Source organism: Oncorhynchus gorbuscha, linkage group LG02, assembly GCF_021184085.1.
Source record: "Oncorhynchus gorbuscha isolate QuinsamMale2020 ecotype Even-year linkage group LG02, OgorEven_v1.0, whole genome shotgun sequence".
Lineage (NCBI taxonomy): Eukaryota > Metazoa > Chordata > Actinopteri > Salmoniformes > Salmonidae > Oncorhynchus > Oncorhynchus gorbuscha.
The window spans coordinates 57,318,797-57,331,270 of record NC_060174.1 but is presented as its reverse complement, the minus strand read 5'-3'; the positions used below and the strand labels follow the sequence as shown (position 1 = coordinate 57,331,270).

Sequence of the window (12,474 nt, the reverse complement as noted above, 5' to 3'; positions counted from 1 at the left end):
GAATCTGTGGGTTTGCGCAACCGAAGAATTTCTGCAAAACTCTCAGAAATCGTCTCAGGGAAGCTCATCTGCGTGCTCATCGTCCTCACCATGGTCTAGAGCTGACTGCAGCTTGGCGTCGTAATCAACTTCAGCGGGAAAATTCTCACCTTTGATGGCCACTGGCACGCTGGAGAAGTGTGCTCTTCACGGATGAATACCGGTTTCAACTGTACCGGCCAGATGGTATGACGTCTTGTGGGCGAGCGGTTTGCTGATGGCAACATTGAACAGAGTGCCGCATGGTGGCGGTGGGGTTATGGTATGGGCAGGCATAAGCTATGGACATTGAACACAATTGCATTTTATCTATGGCAATTTGAATGCACCAAGATACCGTGACGAGATCCTAAGACCCATTGCCGTGCCATTCATCTGCCACCATCTTCTAATGTTTCAGCATGATAATGTCTCAAGGATTTGTACACAATTCCTGGATGCTGAAAATGTCCCAATTCTTCCATGGCCTGAATACTGTGACAACCCTCCCACTCTGTCTGCCGAATTCTTTCTCTTTGCTCTTGCTTTCCTTAACAGGATGTCAGTTGGTGGAGCTGACAGGGTGGTGAGCGACATGGGACACACCTGGGCCCGGGTGTGTCCTGGGATAAATACACCTCTTCCCCATTCATTGAGAAGACTCTCTCCATGCAGACACACTGATTTTGGTTGTGGCATTTTTGTGACTGTTTTGTTTGTCTGCTTTGGCACCTTTCAACACCCCTCATTATCACATTTATGGATGCAACCACTCACTTACACGACTGATTAATGACTACATACACCATTGTTAATTGTATTTACGTTACTTAAGTTAATAAATATATTTTTGTTATTCCTAATCTCCACGTTGTCTCCTCTTGCCACGGACTTCAAGCCGGTTCGTGACAATACTCACCAGACATGTCACCCATTGAGCATGTTTGGGATGCTCTGGATCAACGTGTACGACAGCGTGATCCAGTTCCCGTTAATATCTAGCAACTTCACACAGCCATTGAAGAGGAGTGGGACAACATTCCACAATCAACACCCTGATCAACTCTATGCAAAGGAAATGTGTGGCGCTGCATGAGGAAAATGTTAGTTATGCCAGATATTGACTGGTTTTCTGATCCACGCCCCTACTTAAAAAAAGGTATCTTTGACCAACAGCTTAATATCTGTATTCAGATTTGAAGGATGGAGCTAAATACAGGGAAATTCTTGAGGGAAACCTGTTTCAGTCTTCCAGAGATTTGAGACTGGGACGGAGGTTCACCTTCCAGTCGGAAAATGACCCTAAGCATTCTGGTAAAGCAACACTTGAGTGGTTTAAGGGGTTAACATTTAAATGTCTTGGAATGGCCTAGTCAAAGCCCAGACCTCAATCCAATTGAGAATCTGTGGTATGACTTAAATATTGCTGTACACCAGTGGAACCCATCCAACTTGAAGGAGCTGGAACAGTTTTGCCTTGAAGAATGGGCAAAGATCCCAGTGGCCAGATGTGCCAAGCTTATAGAGACATACCCCAAGAGACTTGCAGCTGTAATTGCTGCAAAAGGTGGCTCTACAAACTATTGACATATTTTTGTCTTATTTCTTGTTTGGTTCACAATAAAAAATATTTTGCATCTTAAAAAGTGGTAGGCATGTTGTGTAAATCAAATGATACAAACTCACCCCAAGAATCAATTTTAATTCTAGGATGTAGGGCAACAAAATAGGAAAAATGCCAAGGGGGGGTGAATACTTTCGCAAGCCACTGTAGTAAGCAAACATCTCCGGTGCTGCAGCAAGCGCTCATTCGCTGTCATGCTCTGTTGTGGTATAAAAAAAATATAAATATATTCTGCCTGTCTTCAGTTATGTAAAATGATGCAGAATTGCATGAAATGCATTTATGAAAAGCTATTTTTTCCTCGGACCGCAAACAACAATGATAGATTCATGCAGTGCTTTTATTATAATGATATCATTTCACCCCTACCCTTGTCCACAGTGGTCTGTGAATCCACAACCTTCTGGCTACTTTGCTATGTAATGCTTACAAAATGAAGAACAGTTTCTAAAACTGCATATCTAAGGCTCTGGTCTATCAAAGTGCTATTTTAATTATTACACTGACTGTAGGTCTATAACCTCTCACATTGTCTTAATATTAACTCCTGCAGAATTAAGCATTTCTTGCAGTAAAATAATACACAAATTGTACATTTTCACTCGGGAACAAGAGTGGAGATATGATTTCTTTCTTTAAGCATTTAAGCTTGAGAGAATGTGAATGCACAGTTAGGGACCGTCTGTGCTGTCTTTATCAGCATCATAAAAGCTGATAGTATTTCAACCACATAATATATGCAAACTGAAATCTCATCAGAAACATGTTGGATCGTTTTCACAGCTTTCTATTTACTTACCACCAGTCAAAATCTTTCACATTTTTGGGGGCTGAGTTATTGCTTAACATCTTTGCACCACGAAAGAAGCAGAGATGACAGAAAACTTTACTGATGTAAACTAGATTGAAACATTCATTTGATCATTTATGACATTCTGGTGAGCAAGGGTTTCTGGAGTCTTCTAGGGAAACATGTAATGACAGAGGAGAAGATGCATGTATCTAATTATAGACAAGTTGACTAACAAATAGCCTACTAAAATGTTGGAAATTATAAGCAGAACCATATATAAAATTAGGCAACAACAAAAAATCCTGCACCCCTTGTCAAGAAATCTTTCTGGCTTCTCTAACTGTAGCCTACAGCACATTTTCTAGATTTGACGGTTAGAGTCGGGTGCGGGCCTAAGATTTTCACATATATCATGTGTTGCAGATGGGTTATTAGCAATTACGGGTGAACAAACAGCTGACCCACGCACCACTACTGCTTACCACAGTATTTATTTAACTCAGGCTGGAGTAGATGTGCTCAAAGATGCCCTCTGGTGCCTTGAATGAGCCATAACGGCATGCGCTGTAATGCACCATAACGTGACACAACTACTAAATGAGGACCCACTGGATGTATCATGTTGAAAAATAATAGAATAAATATCTGTGGAAGTAAGTGTTAAAGAGTGTGGAGCCATTAGCCTGGCCCCAGATCTGTTTGTGATAATAATGACTATAACAATGACCATAGGAGTTGGCAAGACAGCACAAACAGATCTGAGACCAGGCTATGAAACGATGGAGGAACATAACTCACTGCTTAGAGTAGGGCTGGAGCTGGTCCTGCTATGGCAGCCATCAGTGAGGAATATGGTCCCTTTCTCTGTCACCTCCACTTTGGACGGGGACCGCGAGGGAGAGTCACCTGAGTAAACGCAGAGACAGAGGATGTGAGGGTCAATAGAAGCAACAGAGCAGTGGTCACCAACTCGACCAACAGGTCGATCTCCAACGCATTTCTTGTAGATTACCAAACATTTTGAGAAAAACCCAGATGATAAAGCCTTGCGTTCCTATTTATTTATTTTTTTCTTCATGCTGTTGGCCGTAGGTGCACTTGATTCAGCAGCCCTAGCACCGGGAAGGCAAAGTGTTCCCATTTTGAACCATTTCATGTGTCTGAAGGTAGAACTCCACCTACCCGGCAGGCCCAGAGAGCAAATTAAGTGCACCTATGGGCCTACCGCTGGCCAATCAGATTTCCTCAAGCCATAGACTGTAAAAATAAGCCTAAAATGCACAGCAAAGTTGATACTATGAGATTTAAAAACCATGACTAGAGAGCGACTCAACGAATACAGCAAAGAGCTGATGTTTTTATGAGTAGATTTATGATTTAGTTTATTCAGCACTGTCAACACTTTGTTCAACACTTTATAAGCCTGATCTATAAGCAATCTCTAAAATGTACTCAAGTATCAAAATACATATTCTCCCTATTCCATATGTTTAGAGGTTAATGTTGCATAGGCGTACGTTCTGAGTACTCATTACATTTTGACAGGAAAATGGTCAAATTCACACACCCATCTTTTTGGGTGTCAGGGAAAATGTAAGGAATAAAAAGTACATTATTTTCTTGAGGAATGTAGTGAAGTAAAAGTTAACCAAAATAAAAAGTAAAGTACAGATACCCCAAAAAACGACTTAAGAAGTACTTTACACCACTGCTCTATTGCAGTGGTCACAAACCTTTTCTGAGTCAAGATCACTTTGAGTCATTTATGCCGTCTGGTTTACTTCATATATGGAATTTGAAATGGTTTATACCTTTACTTTTGATACTTAAGTACATTTTAGAGATTGCATTTAATTTTGATAGTTAAGTATATTTAAAACCAAATACTTTTAGACTTTTACTCAAGTAGTATTTTACTGGGTGACTCACTTTTACTTGAGTCACTTTCTATTAAGGTATCTTTACTTTTACTTAAGTATGACAATTGAGTATTTTTCCACCATTGCAATAGAGTATAGTAAAATGAAGGATTGGGTGCAGGGTTGCAATCCTCTTTTTTTCATAGAATCAGTACTATCAAGAAATCAATATCATATTTGTCATTATGATTAGCTACAGTCCACTCTCCGGCCCCTCCATATGCTAACTCACCCAGACCTACTGTACCTAGTTTTCCCGGTCTGGGTCGTGACTGTATGGTGGTAACGGTGGTGACGATGGTGCCGTCTGGCATGATGGTCCGGTCCACATCCACCTTCTTGGTCGGGGTGATGGAGGTGCGGAGGGGTGTGGTGTAGTGAGCTCCAAGGGGGTCCACTACCTCCAGGTACACCAGCTACAGGTGGAGAGGGACCCAGATTACCATTCATGTTATGGACTGTGTTGGAAGTATTGTTATGTACTATGTTTTACCCTCTAGGATTATCATGTGGAGTGCTCCACAATACATTAATATGATAAGAGAGAACACTCTCCATTCAAATCAATGTTCTGTCATTGTATTTCTATGTCATCTATGTTGTAACACACCAACTTATTATCTACACACTTTAGAACAGCATTCCACCTATCACATGCCATTCACCTCAAAGGTGACCGTAGCATTGGGTGCCAGGCCGTGCCCTGGGCTAACTGACAGCACATGCTGACCAGTAGGAGCTCTGTGGGTGAGGTCCAAGGGTAGCGAGGCAAAGCCAGACAAGAATTCTGCCAAAAGAGAAAGACTAAGCATAGAAATACAGAGAAGACAACATCACAGTGTTTTGCTTACTTAGAGTATAACATGACATTTGAAAAATGGTTTGAATATAGTCTTTATAGTATTGGAAATCCCAAACTAGGGCAACAGCCCTACTTCTGGGAATCACAAAGGATTCTCTTGGACAAATCTCCCAACAAATCAAGGTCGGGCACAAATTTTGGATTATAATGCAGGCAGGAATTGTGCTCATTGGGGTACGCACAATGCCGTCGGGGGTACGCCAAATAAAAATCTGATTCACATAAAGATCTTTTTATATTTTTAAACAGGGCTATACATTTGGGTGATTTTTTTCTCTCTCGCCTGAATAGCCTCGTTTCACTGCCAAAATAAAATGAAACCATTCAGTGCTCAGCGAAATAACAACACAATGTCAAATACAGGTAGCCTAGTCAAATAATTAACATCCATTACTCCGTTACTCTCTCGTGGGAAACCTTTACTCTTTCACAGACATTTAGAAACAAAACATTCCAATTTGAAGAAGAAAAAAAACAGGAGTTTTTTGAGCGAGAATTAAGACTGTCAGACTGTTTCACCTGTCCTTTTGATTGTCTCCACCCCCTCCAGGTGTCGCTAATTATCCCCGGTGTATATATCCCTGTTACCTGTCTCTCTGCCAGTTGGCCTTGTTTGCTAAGTCAACAAGCGGTTTTCCTTGCTCCTATTTTTTTCCCCAGTCTCTTTTGGTTCTAGTCCTCCTGGTTTCGACCCTTGCCTGTCCTGACTCTGAACCCACCTGCCTGACCACTCTGCCTGTTCTGTCTTCAATCCTGCCTTTCCCCTTGTACTGTTTGGACTCGGATCTGGTTATTGAACTCTTGCCTGTCCCCGACCTACCTACCCCTTGGATTAATAAATATCGGAGCGCGACCATCTGCTTCCTGTGTTTGCATTTGTGTCTCACCTTGTGTCCTTATAAAGACACAACAGATGCCATTAATAAGAAGGGGCTATAAGCGTCATATATGGTGAGCTACCGAGTGGCTAGGACAGGCAAGCCCCATACTATTGTGGAGGACTTAATTCTCCCTGCTGCCGCAAGTATGGTTGGGACAATGCTATCATCATACCACACCGTTTCACGACGCATCAGTGACATGGCAGGAGATGTTTTGAAACAATTACCGCTTCACATACAACCCAGTGAATTCTATGCATTACAGCTGGATGAGTCAACAGATGTGTCAGGCCATGGGGCAGCTCCTGGTATATGTCCGTATCCAGTGGTTTGCAGAAGAGGAAGACATCTTCTGCAAACCACTGGAAACCAGGCCAACAGGAGAGGGTCTTTTTAAAATACTGGACAGCTTTGTGACATCAATGGATTTTGGTGGTCAAAATGTGTTGGTATCTGTACAGATGGTAAAAAGCCTGCAAGCAGTTGCTCCCGACACTACTTGGATACACTGCAGCATCCACCATTCCCTTAGGGAATGCCTGACAGCTTGAAAGACGTTTTGGACACTACAGTGAAAATGGTTAACTTTTAAAGCAAGGCCCCTGAACTCTTGTGTATTTTCTGCATTATACAATGATATGGGCAGTGACCATGTAATGCTTTTACAACATACAGAAGTGCGCTGGTTATCAAGGGGCAAAGTATTGACATGTTTTTTGGAATTGAGAGACGAGATTAAAGTTTTCACTGACCATCATTTTTCACTTGTCTGACCACTTGCATGATGACGAGTTTCTCACACGACTGGCCTATCAGGGTGATGTTTTTTCCCGCCTGAATGATCTGAATCTAGGATTACAGGGACTCTCCGTAACTATATTTAATGTGTGGAACAAAATTGAGGCTATGGATTAAGAAGTTGGAGCTCTTATCTGTCTGCATTAACAAGGACAACACACAGGTCTTTCCATCATTGTATAATTTTGTGTGCAAATGAACTCAAGCTTACGGACAATGTAAAATGTGATATAGCGAAGCACCTGAGTGAGTTTGGTGCGCAATTACACAGGTACTTTCCCGAAACAGATGACACAAACAACTGGATTCATTATCCCTTTCATGCCCTGCCTCCAGTCGACTTACCGATATCTGAACAAGAGAGCCTCATCAAAATTGAAAAGGGGTTCTGTGAAAATTGAATTTAATCAAAAGCTACTGTCAGATTTCTGGATTGGGCTGCGCTCAAGGTATCCTGCCTTGGAAAATTGCACTGTTAAGACACTGATGCCCTTTGCAACCACGTACCTATGTGAGAGTGGATTCTCGGCCCTCACTAGCATGAAAACAAAATACAGGCACAGACTGTGTGTGGAAAAGGATTTAAGACTGAGACTCTCTCCAATACAACCCAACACTGCAGAGTTCTGTGCATCCTTTCAAGCACACCCTTCTCATTAACCTGTGGTGAGTTATTCACAATTTTTGATGAACAAGTAAGGTTTTATATGTAAGATTGCTAAATAAAGAGAAAAATGATTGATTATTATTATATTATTATTTGTGCCCTGTTTCTATAAAAGCTCTTTGTCACTTCCCACGAGGTGGGTTGTGACACACTCATTCTTATGTTTAATAAATGTATCGTATAGTGTGCATGGCAGGCTTACAATAATGGCAACAAAAACAAAAAACATTTGAGAGTACACTGACCCTGGTGCTAGTAGAGGGGGTACGCAGCTGGAGGTTGAAGGGGTACGGGACTATAAAAAGTTTGGGAACCACTGGTGTAGAGGGTCTATAGTCTTTACAAAAGCAGATAGGCAATTTCTCATTAATCTATGACCTTTAATAATAAGTATCTAATTGAGAGGAGCCTTACGTTCCCCCTTGGTGGTCTTCTCCAGCATTCTCACTCTCAGCTCTTTGGTTTCTGGAGCCAGATCCCTGCAGAACACAATCACAGATAATCAAAGATTGTATGTTAGACTCACAGTAGGCATAACAGTGTCAAACAATGAGTGCATGCTATTTAGAGTTTTCACTTGATGGTAAAATCATTGTTGAACTATTATTGTAGTTTATTTCTGTTGTAAAATAGCAATAATTCATATCTATAATCGGGTCATATGTGTGTGACTGCCAGCGGCTGGCTGGGCTATGGCTAGCTGTCTTACAGTGAGATGTCCTCACTCCAGTCCAGTGAGGTGTCAGGGCTGGGGGTTGCAGGCAGGAAGCAGGTCCTCCTTTCTGTTGATGGCTGGTCCAGGCTCACGGTACAGCACAGCTCCCCTGAACTGCATGACTTGGCTACACACACACACAAACACACACACACAGTAATCGACTCTGGTTTTTGGGAGAAGATGGTGGGTCGTGGCTGATGGAATATAGCTGACCTGCTCTGAGGCAGGTTCCCCCTGAGCTGGCGAAGCAGGAGCCTTCGTATGGGGGGTAAACTCTGGGACGGGGGGGGTCAGACCTGTCGGGGTTAGGCCTGTTGCCCTGGGGAACTGGAAGTCATAAAGAGAGAAATGGAATTACAGACCAGAGAGTCAAATCACTAGAACATAAAACATTTAGTTATAGCTGTTGGTTCAGCCTATCAGGAAGGTTTTACCAGTGGTAATGGTAATTATACTGCATGTTTCGCATGGTGGTTTTTCCCATGCCTACTAGCCGCAGTTGACTACATTGGGTGCGTTTCAATGAGACACGCTGTTCCGTATGCAGAAGCATCAAGTCAGTGATGTGAGCTCTCGCTGCTTTTGATTTCTGCCTCAGTTTCAATGCTTCTAGTCTGATGTAGCAGGCTAAAAACAACTCTAATGGAAGGAAAACACTTGCAGCGTAGTTGTAGTGCAATGGTCTTACCGTAGTGCTGGACACACAGGCCCTGAGGTTGAGGATCATGGCTGGCTGTGTGCTGAACAGAGTATCCTTCACCAGCTCCCGAATCATGTCCGGGTCTATCTCTGCATCACTCTCCTGAGCACAAAAGACCACTAAAGTAAGCTACCTGCCACCAAGAAGAACACCAAACAGACTAAAATATATTAGATAGTAAACAGATTAAGTGTATGGTGAACTGGACTGAAAAAACTCTGGGCCCCACACTGAAAAAAAAGTGCTACCTAAAAGGGTTCTTTGGCTGTCCCCATAGGAGAACCTTTTGAATAACCCTTTTTGGTTCCCGGTAGAACCCTTTTGCTTTTGGGTTCCATGTAGAACCTTTTCCCATAGAGGGTTCCAATCAAATCAAAGTGTATTGATCATGTATACTGATTTGCAGATGTTATCGCAGGCTTGTGTTTCTAGCTCCAATAGTGCAGTAGTAATACAAAACAATATGCACAAGATTTAAAAAATAATAAAAAAGATGTACCTTTCTAATAGTATAGTATCGACAGATTGTGAGCTAAAGATAAACCTTTCCTACGAGTATTATTATATTATTTATTGGGCGGCAGGTTAGAGCGTTGGACTAGTAACCGAAAGGTTGCAAGATCGAATCCCCGAGCTGACAAAGTACAAATCTGTCGTTCTGCCCCTGAACAAGGCAGTTAACCCACTGTTCCTAGGCCGTCATTGAAAATAAGAATTTGTTCTTAACTGACTTTCCTAGTTAAATAGAGGTAAAATAAATAAAGAATAAAAATAGGACCATCGTAATTTGCTACTGTCATAGGAGGCCAAACCGATGAGACCATCAGATTCTCCATAAGGGGGACATTGTCAACCAACGGCCTCCAACACATTCCCAACATGCTCCGAATTGAATTCACATATAAGCGACGGTACTTCATTCTTTCGACCTGGCAAGATATAAATGGACCTTTAGTGTGACTGTTTCTCACCTCTCTCTGGATCCTGCGTGGGGCCACGGTGAGGGAGATCGGCTGCTGGGAGAAAGTCCAGGACACCAGCAGACCCTCTTCTTCTACTTCCTCCAGACGCACCACCAACTGATTGGGGGGAGAGGGGGACAGGCAGGTTACAGTCAGTCGCAAGCTGGTTTAAAGGGATAGTTCACCCAAATTACAAAAGGACAAATTGCTTTCTTTACACTGAAAGCAGTCTATGGATAAGGTATGACAGCAATCCATGCTTTGGTTGTGTTTACTTGGCCACTGTTTCAAATGCTAACATTTTAGCATTTGTGGCACAACTCCAATGCAAGTCAATGGTATCTATATTAGCATTTTGTCACTTCATGTCCAAACCATCTTAAAGTAACTTCATTAAGTTACACAATACATTTTTGGATACTTTAGGATGATTTGGACATGAAGCGCAAAAGGTGCAAATTTACCTGTATTGGATTATTGCCACAAATGCTAAAAAGTTAGCATTTTAAACAGTGGCCAGGTAAAAAAATCCAAAGCATGGATTGCTTTCATACCTTGTCCATAGACTGCTTACAGTGTAAGGAAACCAATGTCATTTTGTAATTTGAGTGAACTATCCCTACTTAGTATAGCTCAACTCAATGGAATAGACATGAAGCGTGGGAGAGTTCATTTTAATGAAAGTGATTTTACATATGCCTATGAGGTTTCATCCAACGCAGGTACACCATTCCATTTGAGGGCAAATCAATGAAGTGAAAGCTCAACAGGGTTAACTTTTTTTTGAGAGGCACACACATGCAAACTTACAAATGCAAAACCATGGTGATGGGTCATACCTGGGCCAGCATCGGCTTTATGGTGATCTGGTAGGTATCCATGGAAACAGCTGCAGGTGACTGCTGGGTGACAGTCACAGGGAACGTTACAGTGTCAACCGCACACTTACACTGTAAGACCTGGAGCAGGGAGAGGGAAGAGACCACCATTAGAATCTATAATGTACTAGAAGAAATGGATCTATGAGAAGTCTTGTCTTGATAAAAAAATAACACATTATGTGTTCTATATCATGTTAACCTCCAGAAAAGGCATGCATGTTCAGTTGATACTCACCATAGTGGTAGGTGATTGGTCTGTGCAGGTCACACTATCTACAATAGCAGAGGCAGGGAGCTGGAGACTGTTGTCAAAGGTGATCTGGATGGAGCTCTGAGGAAGAGAGAGCAAAAAGCAAAAACAGACATTGTACATCAGTCTAATCTAGAGGGCTTAAACACACGAGGAAGTATTTAAGCAGATTTTTTGTAGCAATGATATAGATTATAATAGAGTTGGCCTTGCCTGCTCAGGCTTAAACTCCAACAGCTGCTAAGAGACCTCACTATGACTTGACTTCATTGAAATGCAAATACATCAGATTCGGAGCTTTTCCTGCAGTGAAAAGTACCTCTAGTAACACTCCTCTTGAAACAAATTGCATATGCTTCCCATCAATTAAACAATTCCCAGCACTTCGTACCACCTGATAGAGAGAGATACAATGCCCATGCAAAGCATGTGGCTGACACAAATCCATTGCTTGTATGTGAAAAATGCAAATGCTTCCTTGCAATACCAACAGAATATATTTATTGTAAGGATAGGGACACATTCTCTGTCATAGTACATTAGTTCAAGACCCATGACTTCATGTCCCCATTGAATCCATTCTGTGGCATAATACTACACAGGTTCTCCCATACGTCTGTCTGTCTGCTACCACCATCTGTTCCATGTGAGAATGACAGAGCAAAGACTGCAGTCACTTCAGTAAAAAGGAAAATACAGTTAGATTCTCTGTGCTGTTGGCAAGTGCATAGGAATTGGCAAGGAGATGAAACATGTTCTGAATGCTCCAGTAGCCCGGCTGCCATGGCACGCTCATTGAAAAGGCTTATTTTAATGAACTGCTATGATTCATTCACATGTTAAATTCCCTGTTGTGTTGTGGGCAGGGCCAGTGCCATCATCACAGACCAGGTGCACGTGGTTGACAGCAGCAATCGCATCCGGTCTCCATGATGAAAACCAAATCCCACAGTCGGAGAGTTGTCAGTTCGTGTTGATCAAATTCTGCTAGATATTTTGCCAATTGGTAATACATAACCCAGTCAACTAGATTCAGAGCAGAGGATATTTCAATGTTTTATTTATTTAACCTTTATTTAATTAGGCAAGTCAGTTAAGAAAACATTCTTATTTCAAATGATGGCCTACCAGGGAACAATGGGTTAACTGCCTTGTTTAGGGGCAGAATGACAGATTTTTACCTTGTCAGCTCAAAGATTCGATCCAGCAACCTTTCGGTCACTGGCCCACCACTATGCTACCTGCCGCCCCCCCAATATGACTTGAGATTGGAGACCCCTTTGTGAATCTCTGTGTACCGGTGACAGAGGATTAGAAGTTAAGTTTCAATGAGTAGCTTTAACTGTCTCAGGAGGAGAGAGCTGGGAGTGGGAAACAAATCCCCTATTGTCAGAGCATGTG

At 42.1% G+C, this 12,474-nt stretch overlaps 1 protein-coding gene across 1 annotated transcript in view; it reads right to left on the bottom strand.

Moving 5' to 3' along the window:
• The window catches only part of c2cd2l (c2cd2 like), a 37,859-nt gene that overhangs the window by 4,452 nt on the left and 20,933 nt on the right, over positions 1 to 12,474 (bottom strand). The window contains 11 exon segments of the mRNA XM_046314175.1: positions 3,234 to 3,341; positions 4,602 to 4,770; positions 5,020 to 5,141; positions 7,977 to 8,041; positions 8,272 to 8,410; positions 8,507 to 8,567; positions 8,569 to 8,607; positions 8,969 to 9,082; positions 9,952 to 10,059; positions 10,782 to 10,901; positions 11,059 to 11,154. Of these exon segments, the coding sequence (XP_046170131.1) occupies positions 3,234 to 3,341; positions 4,602 to 4,770; positions 5,020 to 5,141; positions 7,977 to 8,041; positions 8,272 to 8,410; positions 8,507 to 8,567; positions 8,569 to 8,607; positions 8,969 to 9,082; positions 9,952 to 10,059; positions 10,782 to 10,901; positions 11,059 to 11,154 (1,141 nt within the window).